This window comes from Strongylocentrotus purpuratus, unplaced genomic scaffold, assembly GCF_000002235.5.
Source record: "Strongylocentrotus purpuratus isolate Spur 01 unplaced genomic scaffold, Spur_5.0 spur5_scaffold_5, whole genome shotgun sequence".
Taxonomy (NCBI): domain Eukaryota; kingdom Metazoa; phylum Echinodermata; class Echinoidea; order Camarodonta; family Strongylocentrotidae; genus Strongylocentrotus; species Strongylocentrotus purpuratus.
In genome coordinates, this window is record NW_022145611.1 from 12,773,628 (window position 1) to 12,792,539 (window position 18,912).

At 36.7% G+C, this 18,912-nt stretch overlaps 2 protein-coding genes across 2 annotated transcripts in view; both read right to left on the minus strand.

Annotated features, from left to right (window-relative positions):
* Positions 1-1,641, minus strand: part of LOC755486 (leucine-rich PPR motif-containing protein, mitochondrial) — a 28,625-nt gene extending 26,984 nt beyond the window's left edge. Inside the window, exon 1 of the mRNA XM_030998951.1 lies at positions 1,455-1,641. Coding sequence (XP_030854811.1) covers positions 1,455-1,594 — 140 coding nt within the window. The 5' untranslated portion in view covers positions 1,595-1,641. The remainder of the gene's footprint in view (positions 1-1,454) is intronic.
* Positions 1,642-5,405: 3,764 nt separating this feature from the next.
* Positions 5,406-18,779, minus strand: LOC586023 (digestive organ expansion factor homolog). Its single transcript, XM_030999556.1, has 18 exons — positions 18,694-18,779; positions 18,074-18,176; positions 17,295-17,630; positions 16,631-16,722; positions 16,077-16,172; positions 15,612-15,731; positions 15,004-15,089; positions 14,550-14,612; positions 13,921-14,111; positions 12,203-12,359; positions 11,455-11,551; positions 10,620-10,705; positions 9,962-10,044; positions 9,096-9,172; positions 8,606-8,677; positions 8,223-8,347; positions 7,322-7,420; positions 5,406-6,876 (listed from the first exon to the last, which is right to left on the minus strand). Exons 2-18 carry the CDS (start codon positions 18,138-18,140, stop codon positions 6,630-6,632), a joined length of 2,094 nt encoding a protein of 697 aa, XP_030855416.1. The 5' UTR covers positions 18,141-18,176; positions 18,694-18,779; the 3' UTR covers positions 5,406-6,629.
* Positions 18,780-18,912: the final 133 nt, after the last annotated feature.

Here is an 18,912-nt window from a genome sequence, read left to right on the forward strand (position 1 = left end):
GTTCGTTAGCCTCTTATTGGGGTAGGGTCAGCTCTCTCTTTAGAGACGGAAGCCGACTATATGCATTCCCTTGCTAACACCATGGCCATATTTTTATGCCTGAAAATCCCCCCAAATGTCATTTTACCTCATGCATGTTACATTGTAAATTAGGCCTAGGCTATAATAAATCGGTTCCACTAACCAACGTGACTGAAATAATCAGTTTAATGGTCCCTTTTTAGGAAATTATGGGTCAAAATCGAAATCCATGTTAAAAATCTTGCAAGACGTATTTTAACATGGATTTCGATTTTGACCCATAAATTTCCTAAAAAGGGACCATTAAACTGATTATTTCAGTCAAGTTGGTCAGTGAAACCAATTTATTATAGCCTAGGCCTAATTTACAATATAACATGCACGAGGTAAAATGACATTTGGGGGGATTTTCGGAGCATAAAAATATGGCCATAAATGGCCATGGTGTTAGCAAGGGAATGCGTATAGTCGGCTTCCGTCTCTAAAGAGAGAGCCGACCCTACCCCAATAAGAGGCTAACGAACGAAAGAGACGGGAAATTCGGTGTACACTAAGCACTGCACAATGGACTTAACATTAAACATCATCAAATGAACATTCATTACCGTCATTGACGGGACTACTCCTTCAGTCTTTTCTGCAAATGTCTTTCATTTCAGTTCTAACTCTTAAGTACATGTTGCTTCCAAAGCAACGACGTCGTTAGCATGCACTCGACTCGAACAAACAGAGCGGTCCGTTCGAGTCGTGCATATTCAGCGATTTTGAGCGATCGGCGCTCGATAGCATGAATATTCATATTTTCTGCGCCTCTGCCACGCATGCGTACCTTCTCTTCGCCATTTTGAATCGACGCTGCAACATGGAAGAATCGTTGGTGTAGGAGGCCGGGCCGAATAACCCTTTTTCCCCCATCAAAGACTTCTTCAAATTATAATTTCAAGTGGTCATCCATATGCTCAGAGGAGTCGAGCAACCTATGAAGACAAAATTGTAAGTACACCCTTTGCAGATTTAACGATGATATCGCCCCATCGGCTGTTTTACTAGTCCCCACGAGAGTAAAACCGAAGCTACGACGCCTGTGGCGTCGGTGTTTGAGCTTCCCGGAGTTACTAGCAGATAAGAACGGCATGGTTTGATTCACTAGAATTTTAACTACAAACTGATATACATAAGCAACTGTATGATTCACTTTTAGAGAAGTAGATCTATCTGTGAAAATCAAACGAGCTAAAACCGGGCAGGCTACGAGCTACGGTACGAAAAATAAAAAGCCCCTCCACAAACGTCGGTTAGGTTCAGTATAACCTGGGCGGCTGGAGTCGGGGGAGCTGGCAAATAGGCTCCGCTAGGCAGGAGCTCTCGCCTCCGCGAGATCGAGAGTCACACACAGTCACACACAATTTTTTAAATACATTCTGTTTATTTACCTGAAGTTCCTACCAATAGAGTCATCTAATATTCTAGCAGGTGTTACTCGAACAGAACGTTGAAGGCTTGACCTTGTTGCAATCCTTGCAGCTAAGGGTAATATTCTAGAAAATTTCATGGACCGGAGTGCAGAAGCCATTTTTACTTCTCTTTCGCACACGTGTTACAAGAGCTACTATTTTAAAGAGAACGTACCCGATGATACTTCCGTAGTATGCCGAAACGTGTGTGAATAGACTTCTAGAAGAAATTTTTTAAAAAAGGAAAAAGAGCATGTAGATCTAGATCTATCTATTTTTCTTTGTTTTTCACAGCTTATTCCATACGCTTCAAGCATGATTTTTGCATGAGAGCAAATAAAAAAAAGATATAATGAGAAATATGCCTAGACTCTATATATCTATAACAAGTAGGCCTACCCTTAGCCTATAGGCAACTGATACGATCGACCCCGGCCCCCCACTCAGTGTTATTTAGGGTACGCATATGCGTGTTCCAACCGACCCCCCATTTCAGCAAAAGTCCGGTGTGTAAAGTCAATACGGGTCGACCTTTTTCTTTTGTTACGAAAAGGACATTTTGGCAACACGCATGGGGTTCGTCCGTTCTCGGAGTGGGGGGGGGGGGGGATACGACCAAAAATATCAGTCAAAAAATTTGTGCAGGGATATGTTCCGGCCCTGGATATGTTCTACCGAGACTATATTAGGCTATACAGAATATCTCTTGTACACAGCGTGAAAATTCAAAGATGTTTAAAACAAATATACTCCAAATTTGATTTTTCTGTCTATATACTATAGACCTTAGACAAGGATCTATACACCATTCTCAACCTTTTTCTTCAAAATTATGGGGGGGGGGGGGGAGGAATGAATCATGGTAAGCAAATTTAAAAGTTTTTAAAAGCACATAATTAATGCTAAATGGTTGAGGATGACCGTTTCTAATTATGCTTTAATCTATAAACAGCTAGAGAGCATTTATTTCTACATCGATTATTTCTACTTCAATGTTACATACTTAGTGGAGCTAATCAAGCCCTCTCTGTAGTATAAGCTCTCTGGTAGTAGTTGTGCAATTGAAATCTTCCTGCTTTTCGCACGTACTACTTGTACCTGACTGTACAGTGTGGCTGTACTGTACGAAGATCTAGTAGTAGTAGAACCCCCCCCCCCCCCCTACACGGATCCGGGCTAACTCGGACCAGAGGACAACTCGGCCCAGCTGCAAAAACGGTCATTTTTTGTCATTTTACCCTAACTCTAACCCTAACTCTAACCCTAACCCTAAACCTAACCCTAAACCCAAACATGCAAAAAATGACCGTTTTTGCATCTGGGCCGAGTTGTCCTGTGGTCCGAGTTAGCCCGACTCCCCCCAAACACACAAAAAATTGTACTTGCCTCCTAATGAAGATACTCCCTTCTTATAAATGAAAAAGTAAGCAAACATTCCATTTTTTTAAACTTTTAAAACCTATATTAAACACAAAAGAAGGTCTGCGAACGAATGCAATTCTGATTCTGATCATAGCAATAACTAAAATAACGATAGTACCCATAGATAATACATGCAAGAAGCAAAAACCCTACCTGTACCAAGAAATAAATAACAATGAAAAAAATGTTTCTATGTTGAAATTATAAAAACACATGAATAAGATGGAAAAAAATATAAAAGAATTAAAGATTTTATACAAAATTATGATATAACAATATTATTGGCCTACATGCAAGGGTTTCGAACTTCGAATTTAATGTGCGGTATTCTTTTACTGTTAAATAAGGAACTGGCAATTTAGACTTTTTTTTCAATTCCATCTATCATGAAAACCTTTTTACTGTGATATATATTAGGATATCATCGCTATCATTATCATCTTCATCGGCAGCACCATCATTTTTATCATCATTATCATTATCATCATCATCATCATCAACATCATCATTATCACATCACCAATATCATCATTATCATCATCATCATCATCATCTTCAAAATTCTCTCAAATGTAAAATCTGAATTTAACCAAAATGTGTTCATCAAAGCAGAAGTGAAATGAACATAAAAACTGCAACTTTAGGGTAAAACACAAAATAATAATAATAATAATAATAAATGCAACACAGAGAAACAAAACAAAGACTCAACAGAATATTATTAATAGTTTTTAAAATATTTTATTTATAATAGTATATTTGTAATGACTTGGATTCTTGTAAAAAAAAATATTACAGGAATTTGTGGAATCTCATATTTCAAGGAGTATATTCATGAATATATTCCATATACAATTCACATTGATAACAATGAATTACATAAAAACTACGGTAATGGTAGAAACTGATTTCTTTTCAAATCAAGAGATGTGTACGAATTTTTAGAGTAAACAGTCGGATGGATTGAGAATGAATAGATTGGTCTTTGTTATTTCCATCACGCTAGGAGTAGTCCATGTTTCTTTTGAATCTGTGTTACATATATATATATATATATATATTCACATGTTGATTGTATTTCTTTATTTTGAACAAAATGTGGAAATAAATTCTGACCAGAAGGTCCAGTGTTTACAAAATCACATCTATCATTCAGTGATTATTCCATCCCTTTAAATAGAAGAAGTATAACTATCTTTGAAACAGTAGCAGTTTAGAATTGTCTCTATCAAGTTTTTTATTAACTCAAAACAAAGAAATTTGCCAGATTGACTTCACCCTTCTATCTATACATGGACTTAAACCGTTTAATGTTGTCCTTATCGTACACAATGAATACAATTATCATTAAAAAACTAGATGGAACTTCGACTGCGCGCAGTCGAAAATGATGCCTCCGTCATAGAGCAATTTTACAAACCAAAACAGAAGAAATTTTTCAAATTCAAGTTCAATTGTAATCTATTAACAGGTTTTCAGAATATTGTGATTACAAGCTATTTTTGCATACATAATGAGCCCATGACCTTTGACCTTATGAACCAAGAATCTACTCAGTTCATTGGCTCTGCAAGAAACATACATGACCTAAGTTGGCAGGAATCCATCAATCGGTTCTTGAGATAACGCGATCACGAGCTGTTTTTGCATACATAATGTGCCCTGTGATCTTTGAACTTTGACCTTGTGACCCCTACATCTAATCAGTTCATCGGCTCTGCAAGTAACATACATGACCTAAGTTTGGCAGCAATCCATCAATCGGTTCTTCAGATAACGCGATCACAAGCTCGTTTTGCATACATAATGAGCCCTGTGGCCTTTGACCTTTGACCTCGTGACCTCAAAATCTAATCAGTTTTTTGGCTTTGCAAGTAACATACATGACCTAAGTTTGGCAGCAATCCATCAATCGGTTCTTCAGATAATGCGATCACGAGCTCGTTTTGCATACATAATGAGCCCTGTGACCTTTGACCTTTGACCTCGTGACCCCAAAATCTAATCAGTTCATCGGCTCTACAAGATACATACATGATCAAAGTTTGGCAGGAATCCATCAACCAGTTCTTCAGATAACGCGATCACGAGCTCGTTTTGCATACATAATGAGCCCTGTGACCTTCGACCTTTGACCTCGTAACCCCAAAATCTAATCAGTTCATCGGCTCTACAAGATACATACATGACCAAAGTTTGGCAGGAATCCATCAACCAGTTCTTCAGATAACGCGATCACGAGCTCGTTTTGCATACATAATGAGCCCTGTGACCTTTGACCTTTGACCTCGTAACCCCAAAATCTAATCAGTTCATCGGCTCTACAAGATACATACATGACCAAAGTTTGGCAGGAATCCATCAACCAGTTCTTCAGATAACGCGATCACGAGAACGGGACGTACGTACGTACAGACGTACGTACGTACGGACGTACGGACGTACAGACGGACGGACAACCCAAAAAACATAATGCCTCCGGCTACTTCGTAACGGAGGCATAAAAACCCATAGCTTGCTGTTGTATCTTTAAAGAAAAGAGAAAACATTTACCGGGTACATAAAAACCTGTCAATCTTTCAATTAAAAATTAAAAATAACATTCCTATTCTTCATTCTTGAATTATGTATCAAGTATTATTTAGAAATACTTTCTTTGTGAGAACTGTCGGGGGATATTTTAAAGCAGTCTGTTACATGTGTAGCTAGGGAGAGGAAGTGCAACAATCAACAGATAAATTAAGAGGAAGATAGGAACATCATCATGTTAGAGCATGATTGTGTTTTTTTTACTTGTACATTCTTACAAAAGTATTGTCTTTGTATTATTTGTCCATAGACCTACAGGTAATTACTTTCAAGTGCAATGTACGCTCTTTGTCCATTTCTGCTTTATTGCACTGTCTTGTTACTAACTATTCTTCACATTCACTTTCTTTTGCACCTTGACTGTGGCATCATTTCTATTTGCCTGAATAAAGATCAAACCCTTCAAGATGCCAAACTTGTTACTGTCAGGAACAAAATGCCATGGCCAAATGCTGGTAAACTGACCAGAAACACACAGGATTTAATAGCATCTGAGACAATCTCCAGACGATCGCTAATCTTCACCAATGTGAATGCACCTGAAATCTAGCCAGCAAACACTGCTTGAATATCCTTTCACTAGTTAGATGCACCAGTCTTTATTCAAAGTAATAGATATATATGTAAGTCATGTGTTTTGCTGTTATGAGTACCGGTAACCATTAGCTTTTCTCTTGATTAAAATCACATATTAGTTTATTATCCCTACTCTCTCTCTCTCTCTCTCTCTCTCTCTCTCTTTGACTGTCTGTATCTCTAAATTCAGGATGTTGACTAAATTTAGCTACAAGTGAGCACTAGGTGGCTCCTCTGAATTGAAACCATTTCAAGAGCTTTTGGAAGACATTTTGAGAGCTCTCTCCTTCATAGAGTGTGTTCCTTGCTCCACCTGCAAGTGTCTAATCGCCAAACAGCATGACATCTACCTCCAATACATGTATACATCAGGGTGATGATTGGTCTTTCTTCAAACCAACAACACTGAAGGTCACAGGAACACTGACTTAAGATACTGTTGGTTTATCGCCATTCAGACATCACCAGACACGAACATATGGACGTTCTTCTCTTTGTCGACATGTGAGTGTTCTGCTCGGATCACAGTTACACTGACATGCAGTATTCTTGTTTGTCATTCACCATTCAGACATCTCCAGACACAAACATATGAACATTCTTGTCCGAGTTCAACATGTGACTGTTGCGTTTGAGTCCCACCACTGGCCCCAGCCGTAGGGCATCGTACTTGGTGTACATTATACTGCAGGTGTGTTCCTTCATCGCGCCCTCTGTTGTTGGCGTCTCCAGCATGTTGCACAGCTCGCTGTAGAAGTGCGGGTAGGTGGGAAGCTGGTAGAATATGATGTGGTGAATGCCGCGCAACTTGTACCTGTAGAGGACACATGCGGTAAATGCATAATGGATTTTGAGAACAGTAGAGGCTGGTATTGTCAGTGAATGAAACACTTTAAAATGGAAAGTATTATTATCGTTGTAACAAGAACATCCTATTTTCTTTTGTAGCAAATGTCTATACGAGAACATGTTCTCAGGAAACATTATCGTGATAGGGCTATAGTATGGCTAACATTAAAACAGCAATATATTGCCATGTATGACATGTTTTAAATTTGAAAAAATAACCACAAAAGGTATTTAAAAAAAAACAGAAGCAATTAAAAATACTTAATGTCATCATCATAATCATCACTGCCATTATCATCAGCGGCAGCATCATCAATATCATCATCATTGCCATAACCCTCAACACAATTATCCCTTTCCTCCTCCTCCTTCTCATAATTATCGTCATCATCTTCATTCTCAAACTATACCTTCTGAAGAAGTGAAATCTCTCAGTGATGATTAGAGTATGACGCATTCCTTTGGCCGTATACATCCTTGCTCTTGAGATATTAGACTGACTTGTGTACCTGAATTTAAAAAATATTGAATATCACAACTTTACTATTATCAAAATATTATGCAGCCCTGATACTGGTACTAAATAGTAGCTCTGTATTACATATGAACTTCGGCAATAAGCAGACTCTCTTGGAGTTATTCTTGAGAAAAAAACCTCATATTAATGCACATTTTTCATAATTCTGAATAGATTATACTACTGGCGTTAATATTTTTTACATTGGTATGCTTAGTTTCTTGCATTAGAATGGTGACTCTCAGGCAAGAAAACAAATTACTTTATGTAATTCTTTGTTCTTGAAGAAGTGCAGAAGGAGATAAATAATTACCCCCCCCCCCCTCCCTCCCCCTGAATAACAACATTGCACCTACATTTTACATAAGTATGAACATCACATGGTCCATCGTGTTGTGTTGACGGTTTAAACAAAATAGATACCGGTATGAAAGGATTTATTCTTAAAACTTGGTTATTGGCATGGGACCATCTTTAACAACCAAAAATGTTTTATTGCATTACTTGTCTTCAGAACTATTGCTCTGGCTTCAATAGATTTGAGGATAATCCAAGATCAGTGTCATGAGGTTCACTTATCTTTGGCCAGAATTCATGAAAGACGTTTACCATAAACCATGGTGTGAATCTCTATATGCATAGTAAATGTGTGCCCTCATGTCCAACTGGAGGAAAGTAATACAGGCTTATTTCATTCCATGATGGAGGTTCACATTTTTAACCTCTAGACCACAATATAAATTGAAACCTCCTTCATGAATTCAGGCCCTAGGATTTAGACAGTCTATACTCACTCGCAGATCTGTGCAAAGTTGATCTCCTGTTTGCGGAAGTAGTTTCTGACTCGGACATAGTCAAAGTAAGATGGAATGTAGATCATAGTGCCAGACATCAGGGATTCTCTATACTGAGGAAGGACCTGCCAAATTAAATATAAAGCATAAATATATGTTAATAGATCCAATTAAATGCTAAAAATGTTAACAATCTTGTAAGCAGAGAGACAAACCATGAAAACAAACATCAAAATAAAATATAAATCTAATCTCTAAAATGAAAATTTATCAAAATAATTCCAAGATACAATATAATTCAATAAAAAAAAATTTAAAAAGAAGATCACTTCTTCACTCCAGTTTGAAGATTGTATACTATAATATGCGTAGAAGAAAAGTACCTTTGTGATAAAGAACTGGAATCTCTTCTCATGAGCCGAAGCAAAGCTGTCACATTCTATCCTGTGGAAAACCTGTGAAATAAATTGTAACACCAAATATAGTTTATTGTAAGTAAATGTTGATAAATCATCAATACATCACATCTTCAAATTGAAATAACACTTTCATCCCGACTATCCCAACCTTTCCTCTCTATTTACAGCTCTGCATTATTAAATATAGAACAGATCTAAACATTCATAGCACATGAAGGACACCATGTAGATTTTTTTTCAAAAGATCATTACTATTAAAGTGAAACAATACAAATATGAATGAATGTACCCATGCACACTTCATGCTACAGAATTCATCTGCTGCATTTTTTTCTTCTTAACCCTTTTAATGCAATTTTTTTAAACTATACATAGATTTTATGTATTTCAATTCATATGGCATATGCATTTATACATGAAAGTAGACTACATGAAAGAGTCACATTGAACTCACCTGAGGAAGCTGAACAGCCACTTGACCAATGCTACCAAGTGCCGGCATGTTATTCACTGATACTCTACCTGCCATATGTAATACCATTAAGGTTAAGGGTCATAGTAATTTCACTGTGATTAAGAAAGTGTGCTAAAGAACCATATAAAATGTAGCCTACCTGTCAATAATAGTTGCATCTGATTTGCGTATTTTTGTACATGCATTTGGCTTGACATTTTTTTTATCTAATCCATTGAACTAAACAAATGCAAATCAAAGAATACTTCAACAACACATACATAAAGCCCACCTAATTTATGATATCAACAGTCAGTGCTCTTAAAATCAGGCAGGGCAGGAGGAAAGGAAAAGAGAGAGGGTTTTTACTACTACATGATGTATGATTCAACAAATATATAACATAAACATTTGACTCTTAATTGGCAAAACCCATACTCAGGGGTGATAGTGAGCACTAAAAAAAAAAATAGGTTTCTAGTTTTCCCCTCAACCACACCCCCCTTGAGTAAAAAAAAAAAAGAGGATCCGCGGGGAAAAAATGGCATCTAACAACATCCCCCCTTTCGAGTAAGAAAATTGGGACAAAATTGGGAGAAAAATAGGGCAAAATAGGGAAGAATAGAGAAAATAAAAGGGAAATCGGGAAAAGCTGGATAAAATAGGGAAGAAAAAAAAAAATCTGGATTTTTTTTTTTTTTTTTTTTTTTTTTTTAAATCGGGAAGGAAAAAAAAAAGGGAAAAAATCGGGAAAAATAAAAAAAATCAGGTTTTTATCAGGCCTGCATACTGAGTGTTAGTTAAGTAATATAAAGATCTATCATTACAACATAAAGACTTTTGCACCAAGCTAGTAAAAAGGATATTTGAGCAGTGTTTGCTGGCTAGAGCATTGATTTCAGGGGTGTTCACGTTACTGAAGATCAACGTTTGTCTGTAGTACTTGTTCCTGTCATGGAAAACAATGAGAATATGATAAGTTACAGAGATGAGAGTATCTATATTGTGTTTACATAGCACGATTGTTATCACAAGTAGAAGTTTCTATTGGATTTAAACGTCTACTGTATGCATCCTGAATATTGATCAACACTGATTAAATATCTATTTTCCAAAGCTCTCATACTTTTTAATTTTTAGAGTTTTCATTTTGGTTCATTGTAATTCAGTTTAGAGCAGAAACATAATCATTGTATTCTGAATACATAAAGTTTACTGTTAATTAGAACATTTGAAGCTCCTGCATTCCCTCCGTAAGTAAAGGAGAAATAATTTCTGGTGCTATCACCTGGTGAAGCCATTGACCCAAGAGGGATTAAAATTACTACAAATCAGACCAGAAGCAGTTTAGTTCTGGAAAACTTGAGAAGAGCTATGGGGAGAAAATGACCACCGTCCTCCTCCTCCCTCAATGAAACTTCAGATTCTATAAACATGTACATGTATACTATCAATGACAGTTCCCAGGGCTATACAGAAAGTATTTTTTGACACTGGTTATGATGAGGAAACGTTGATACATACCATTTGTTGAGAGCCCACATTCTGACTCTAGAGAAGTCTACATCATGAGAGTCCTTGGGTTGTAGGTGTAAGTGTTCCATGATGTGCTGCAGAGGTGGAAGAAAATTACTCTATATTTCAAACAGTTGTGAAATTAACTAAAATATTATTAATTTGGCTTAAAATGCGGGGGAAAATATTCATGGAAATTTACTGGTATAGTCATTTTGATTGATAATGCAATATGAATAACACTTTCGCGACATGAAACATTTATGAACTGTCAGTGACGGCTATTTTGTTGGCAAGAAATTATTTAAATTCTACAAATTCGCTGTCGGGATTCAATTACTTTGTGGTATGAAACAATGGTTCATTTGGTCAATTGCAAAATTCACGAAAGCTCTGCTTTTACGTATGAGACACCTTTCTTACAATACATGCCTTTACGGGCCTCTTTTAATGCAGGATACGGAAATTGAGCAATACTGAAAGAAAAGAAAAGAAAAAAACTTTGCTCCCACATGTGCTCTATCAACCTTTGCTTTATTTTGTCAAGGATATAGGGAAAGTCAGGGTAAGTTTGGGATAAGGGTTTGGTATACTGCTTGATCCTGGGTTGAAGTTCAGAATTCAGTTGGTGTAAAGAACTGACCAAATGGACATTGTCCCCAGAACAAATGGAAACACACACGAAATGAAAAAATGGGCACAACAGATGAACAACTCTTTCATGTGAATTAAGCCAACCCAGGGAGTGGAGATTTGAATCCAATGACCGGGGTAATAGTATATCTGTAAAGCGCTTAGAGACATTTGTATTAAGCGCTATATTAAAGTGGAATATTATTATTACCGTGATGTGTTCCCAGTTCTGCATGAGGAAGATATCTGCTTGGTCCATAACAAGCAGCTCGATAGAAGACAGGAAGTCATACTCATGCTTGTCCTCTCTGAAATGGATGGCAAAGAAAATGACTCACATGACTCATAGGGAAATAAATTGAGAACGAGACCATTCAAGTCTCTCTCAAAGTTTGTTAACACATGTGGTATATCAGAGTTTTTTAAATGTATAATTGAATGGCAAGTGGAGATAAAAAGAAATAAGTCAAAGTATCTGTATGGAAGGAAAGACTCTTAAAGTGAACCCACTGATTTGTTTATTATCGGATACAGAAATAATAATAATAGTTCAGTTCTTGTATAGCACATAATACGTTATGAAATTGGATCTCTATGCGCTTCCAAAGAGCTTTGGACTTTATTACCCTATGCATGTTAAGGCGTTCTCTGTACGTTTCTCAAGGTGGTAAGATATAAGATTTATGGTGACTTTTTGTAATTTTATTTGTAATATCAACTGACATCATAGCAATTTTTTAAATACTGCATCCTCACCCCTATATTTCCTTACTCTGAATATTCAACAATTTAACAAAATATAATACGATGTTCATGCAGTAACCATTGTGATTGCCTCCATCGCAATTTTTTTTTTTACCGATTTCTATTGTCAGACATACTCTGCTGTATTTCATTCAAAGTGAAAGATGAAAATTTCAAACAGTCATAGTACTTTAATATCATATTTATCCACTCACCCTTTTGCCCCTATGACTGTTCTGAGTCCCAATGGTGAAGCAATGATGATATCGGCTGAGTAGAACGTGGAGTAGAGTTTGAAGCTCTTTCTTGTGATGGTGACACCCAGTCTGAAATGATCGTCATTGTTCCCTCTAAACATTGCCTCCCAGTCCTCTGCAAATATTAAACATGGCATACATTATAATCATAACTAGATGGAACTTCGACTGCGCGCAGTCGAAAATGATGCCTCCGTCATAGAGCAATTTTACAAACCAAAACAGAAGAAATTTTTCAAATTCAAGTTCAATTGTAATCCATTAAGAGGTTCTCAGAATATCGTGATTACAAGCAATTTCTCATATACATATATGACCCTTTGATCTTTGACCTGATGACCCTAAAATCTACTCAGTTCATTGGCTCTGCGAGATGTCCTGAGTTAAATAGTAATCCATCTGTCAGTTCTAATGAGAATGCGTTCACAAGTTATTTTTGGATACATAATGAGCCCATGACCTTTGACCTCATGACCTCATGACCCATGAATCTACTCAGTTCATTGGCTCTGCAAGATACATACATGATCGAAATTTGGCAGGAATCCATCAATCTGTTCTAATGAGAATGCGATCACAAGCTATTTTTGCATACATAATGAGCCCTGTGACCTTTGACCTTTGACCTCGTGACCCCAAAATCTATTCAGTTCATCGGCTCTGCAAGATACATACATGACCAAAGTTTGGCAGGAATCCATCGATCGGTTCTTGAGATAATGCGATCACGAGCTCTTTTTGCATACCTAATGAGCCCTGTGACCTGTGACCTTTGACCTTGTGACCCCAAAATCTAATCAGTTCATCGGCTCTGCAAGATACATACAAGACCAAAGTTTGGCAGGAATCCATCGATCGGTTCTTGAGATAATGCGATCACGAGCTGTTTTTGCATACATAATGAGCCCTGTGACCTTTGACCTTTGACCTCGTGACCCCAAAATCTAATCAGTTCATCGGCTCTGCAAGTAACATACATGACCAAAGTTTGGCAGGAATCCATCAATCGGTTCTTCAGATAACGCGATCACGAGAACGGGACGTACGGACGGACGGACGGACGTACGGACGTACGGACGGACGGACGGACGGACAACCCGAAAACATAATGCCTCCGGCTACTTCGTAACGGAGGCATAAAAATATACATGTACATGTATGTCTCATCAAATAAAATATTTCAATTTACCTGATGATTTATATTAAAGTGCACCAATCACCAAAACTTGATTTGCTCTTGATGTAAGTGATTCCGTGTACTATACTGTATTAAATATATGAGCTTCAATTAATCATTCTAAAGAGATATTGCAGTTTAAATACACTTAAAATAAGTTACATGTAGATACATCACCATCATAACCATCATCCTTTCTTTCCTCCTCCTCCCCTCATCAACTATCATTCTTCCAATATTGGATGAATCTGGATCTTTGCCTGCTCAGTACTCTTCATAGAATCTCTTCTGATGGCTCATGGTTTGGTTTGGTTTGGAGAGTTAAGATCTCATCACCATCATCATCACCATCATCACTAAACATCCTCATCTTCATCATTCTCACCAACACCACCACCACCACCACCATCAACACAACACAATTCCCCTCCTCCTCCTCAGTAACATCACCATCGCCGACAACAACTACAACTACGACTACAAGGACTCTATCCCTAACCTGGCTTGACTATGTTGGAGTCTGGATCTTCGCCTCCTCCATACTCTTCAAAGAACCTCTTCCGATGGCTCATGGTCTGGTCTGATGGGATCAGGATCTTAGCCATGGTCTTGATGACCTCCAAGGCTGAGCTCCTGAATGGGACCAGAATCAGGACCCTCGGTCTGGTCAGGCCCTGGTCCCTCATTGACCTGGAAAAGTTCAAGAATAATTATAACATATTGCTGAGGTCTGAAAGATTGCAAATTCCTGAAGGACACACTGTGTTTGTCTGACCTAGCAACAGCTCATGTAAGCAATGTGCATTCTGACTTTTGAGATACAATAATATGGGAAGTTTCAACACATTATGAAGATGATCTACTATAAGATTGGCCTTCATATCAATGGCACTGATACATGTATGCAATGACTATAGAATAGATAAATATCTCCTCCTTAGCATCTAACAAACATATCAAACTCTGGTAACTAGAAAGTCAAATACAAATACACAATGAAGTCAATCAAGATAGATTGGTAAAATCATGCCGACTATTACACATCGAATCGTAATTTGTAGAAAAGATAATCAAAATTATGCTACAAACACATCAGGATATATAAAGAGGTGACTTTTTTCTACTCACTCTGTGTCAAGCTCAGGATTAGCTGTCAGCATCTGGTTATGTTTCTGGACGATGTTTCTTGATCTAAACGCAATTTTGAGGAAAAAAACAAGTCCGTAAGTTAAGAAATGTTTAACTTTTTGTCAAAAGGGCATCACTAGGAAATGATGAACTTCATGAAGGAGGTATCTGATATATTAAACAAAAGAGAAGAGAAGAGAAGAGAAGAGAAGAGAAGAAAAGAAAAGAAAAGAAAAGAGAAGAGAGAGAGAAGAAAAGAAAAGAGAAGAGAAGAGAGAGAGAGAGAGACAAGAGAAACAGGCATAGAAAAAGAGATATGAAGAGAAACAAAAAGAAAAGAAATTAAAATAGAAGAGTTAAAAATGAGCAGAGAAAGAGGGAAATAAAAGAAAGTTAGCAAAAGAAAGGAGAAACAAAAAGTGCTGTAAGGAAAGAAAATCATCATCATACATACTTGACAATATAGCTGAGCACATGAAGACAGTAAACCAGTCTGATTTCCTCTTCATTCTTGTAACTCCTCTCAGGATAAACAAGATCCTGTCATAAATAAAATGCAAATTATTTAAGGATCCCGGTAGAATCCCCATTCCCGTGTTAAATGTAACAGATAAAACCATCGTCAGTACCATCATGTTTCTTGGCAGGAAATTGTTCAACTAAAATGAATGAAATATTACCTTGCAGTATCCCAGGGAATGATGTGGGAGGATTAAAAAAAAATAAAGATCTGAATCTATGTACTGACTACAAGTATTACTCTAATCTGTACCATTTCACCCAATCTATCTATGAAAAAACATCATTTTATTTAATATTCTTAAATATCGTTCATTGCCAATGTACACAACTGTTAAAGTTACATTCGTTTTAACTGTAATATGCTCTTAGTATTAATGCCTTTTTTGATTCACTAAAGTTGCAAATGTTGTTATATTTCATTTTATATGTTTGTATAGCACAATGAGTGTCAACCTTGACAGACCTAACACTTTGTAAGAAGTTTTCATAAGTATTTTTATCATTAAAAAACATGGTGGCCAAGAGAAGGTTAAAGTGTACCTTGGAAGAGTTCATGATGGAGAATAGCTCTTGTTGAAGACGAGATAGATTTGCCTCTGAGTCTGCATCTATGTAATCCTTGTTAGCCTCTCTCCAAGAGCTAGACACTCGTTTGGGGACCTAAGATAGTCAAAGATATAATGGAGAATAAAATGACATCAATATTGAACAGCAATACGTACATTACGAGATTAAAATATCAAATCTCGCTGATTAAACCAGTATAACGGTATGCATCTATCACTTCAGAAATCTAAAACTGAACATATCTGCACATGCAAAATAAATATACAAGTGCACTAGCATACATATCCATTTATCAAATCCCTTTCTTTAGTGTAATTGTTTTCTCGCATAAAATGTTCTCATCGATGCATATTGATGTCTTTTACACATAATTCATGTTTTAAATACCAATGTATTCAACCCTGTGGCACTGCTCTGTGGAGGCAATGAAGGACTTACATGTAGAGACTTGAAGTCTGTTTCTCTGCACACCTTCAAATCCCCTTGCGAGACATCGTCGTAACAGGAACAGGAGAGTTTTCCCAAGCATGACCACTAGAAGATTACACAAAAGATTATACAAAAGTACACTTTCACATAAAGTTAAGCTAGGAATATGCTAAAATGTAGATTTACACTGACTTATCAAACTGAACTATTCTTATTATCCAACAAGGATATCGCTTAAATTTTTGACAATAAACAACCAGGGCATGATAAAATTCATATTGTTGATCTTATATCTGTAAGGCAGTGTTAGACCAAAAAATGGTTGCTATACAAATGTAGTTGGCAGTGGACAAATTATGTCATACACCAGAGGATTCTCCAACCCTTTAAAGAGAAGTTAATAATAATTGTACCAACAAAAGTACTTGATACACACATTCCATGTTCTTTCTTTGCTATGAGTAATTTGGAAAAGAGAAGTTTGCAGGAAATCATCTGAACAAAGAATAACATTTATAAATAGTCATCATGATGATGGCATATGGTGGACCTTTATTTAATACCTTGTCTTCAAATTTGTGACTGGGCTTCCGTTTAGTCAACTTGTTGATGAAGTCCTCACTTAGTTCATGGTTGACCTTTTTGAAGAATGGATCTGCACAATAAATAAAAATGGTTTGCAAAATCAATGCCTGCAGCTTTGTATAGACATACATTAAAACAAATTAATCACACTATTTCTAACTTCTACAATAACTTTGTCACTTTGTCAGTCAAACTTAGAAGAGGATTGGAAATTGATATTTTAAAGTTCAACAAATGCAAGAGTTGTCCCTAATCACACCAGAGTCGCATGAACAATTTGCAAATGTAAGATTCACCTAGACTTAGTGATCTCAGATTTCATTACTTACTTAAAATTTGTTTTATTTCTTTCAAAACTCTATCAACCTGTTTGTCTGATTTTCCGGTTTTCACCAAATTCAACTTAATGCAAAATTTGAATTGTCCTTTATGTTTCACACATTTGTTCAAATTAGGAAAGAAAATTATCGCTGAAAAAAGTTACAAGTCACAATGTCCAATTGAAATCTAGACTGCAGTAGATGTTTAATGTTGTCAGGAATGGTGGCAAAAAAAACTTAAATGATAAAGCAAGACAAAATCTCAAACCATTGATGCATCATTAATCAATGTTAATAGCCACACATGCATTGAATGCTATACCTTTGTTTACTTGTGACTGGCTTTCTTCATGTTCATCATCATCGCCATTTGATTCACTTTCTGATCCAAGATCTTCCTCCTCCTCTTCTTTTTCCTCCTCACTCCCCTCTTCATCTTTTTCCTCCTCCTCCTCCTCATCTTCCTCTTCTTCATTGCTGTCCTCCTCTTCCTCTCCATTTGATAATAGTTCTGTTTCTATTTCACTATTTCCTTCTTCACTATCTTCGTCATCAACATCATCTTCCTCCTCATCAATGTCACTGTCCTCATCATCGTTGCTATCACCGGCTACTTGTTCTCCATCTTCCTCTTCACTATCATCCAAATCCTCCTCATCTGAAATATAAATAACAAAGAAAGGAAAAAGATGGTGACCACTGGATGAACAAAATTGAATGCCATAACTACCAATGTCTGTGGATACATGGGTAAATAAGCTTACGGTAGGATAACATCATCATCATCATCCCTCTTGTCCCCTCTATTGGGGTATTGGGGGGAGGGTCTCAATTGCAACCATAACCCTAGCCTATGGAGCTTTTGCAAGCAGAGCAACATTTTGATTATCTCATTTTACAAACCAGCAATTGTGAATAAAACCTTTAATGGTCTTTTTCAAACTGGCCAATTAATACCTCTTTAGATATTTAATTTCAAAGTGTGCAAACATACAATTTTTTTAAATATAAAGAGGCATACCACCTTAGAGAACAAGGAAACAATCTTGGCAGACTTTCCACATACAACTGAGAGGGCAAAAACAGTGATTTTATAAGTACCTGATAGATCGTTGTCCCCACCTCCATCGGCACCCAAATTGGCAAGCAGCTCTTGATAAGGAGTCATCAACTGCTGATCTTCCTCATCAGAAGAAGACCCTTCCTAAACAAGAGGAGTTATATTTAGGGTTTTATGTATCATATGTTAAGTGCTTATGTGTCAGGGAAATGAACAAACCTTATGCATTTGAATGTTTGAAGACACTATAGAAAGTTTTTCCCTCAATAGAATCAAAATCACAATTGGAAATTCAACAATGGTTGTTGACCAAAGTAAAGGCAAGATGTTCTGGATATTTTCTTCATATTTGATCACTCACTAAAATCACTTAAAGTTTCAGTACCTTTTAATTTCACAAAACAATTATCTAAGAATATCTCCAATATCTTCAACGAGGCTGTGCTGTATTATATTTCAAACTCTTGTTAATATCATTATAAACATATATCTAATTTTGCACCAAAAAGCATAGCCATATTATTTATTCAAATATCTTTCTTATCGAATGGGGGGTGTTTCATCAACGATTGTCCACAGGGTCACAAAGGATCAGTCATGACTCATAGGACCACAACGACAATTCTACATTCACACAGAACAGGTATATGTATATATGTACCTCTTGCAATGTCACTGATGGCCCTGCAGTCTTGTATTCCTTTGTTGCCTCTTTATTAGCATGTCTGGAACAAATCAAAACAGAAAGAGAGTAACAAAATTAGACATTTGAACCAAGTTTTCTTCTATGATAGTGATACCACCTTTGAAGGTTATATTGATCTTCAAGACTTCAAGACTTCAAGTGAAGGCATGAAATCAAGTAGGCCCTTGTCAATGT

What these genes read in the sequence shown, in the direction of transcription:
- LOC586023 (XM_030999556.1), bottom strand. Translation starts at nt 18,140, where the DNA reads ATGACTCCTTATCAAGAGCTGCTTGCCAATTTGGGTGCCGATGGAGGT. An exon ending in GTCACAAATTTGAAGACAAG is followed by an intron (nt 16,173 to 16,630) that starts GTATTAAATAAA and finishes GTAATCTTCTAG; the next exon opens with TGGTCATGCTTGGGAAAACT. An exon ending in TCCAGTTCTTTATCACAAAG is followed by an intron (nt 8,348 to 8,605) that starts GTACTTTTCTTC and finishes TTAATTTGGCAG; the next exon opens with GTCCTTCCTCAGTATAGAGA.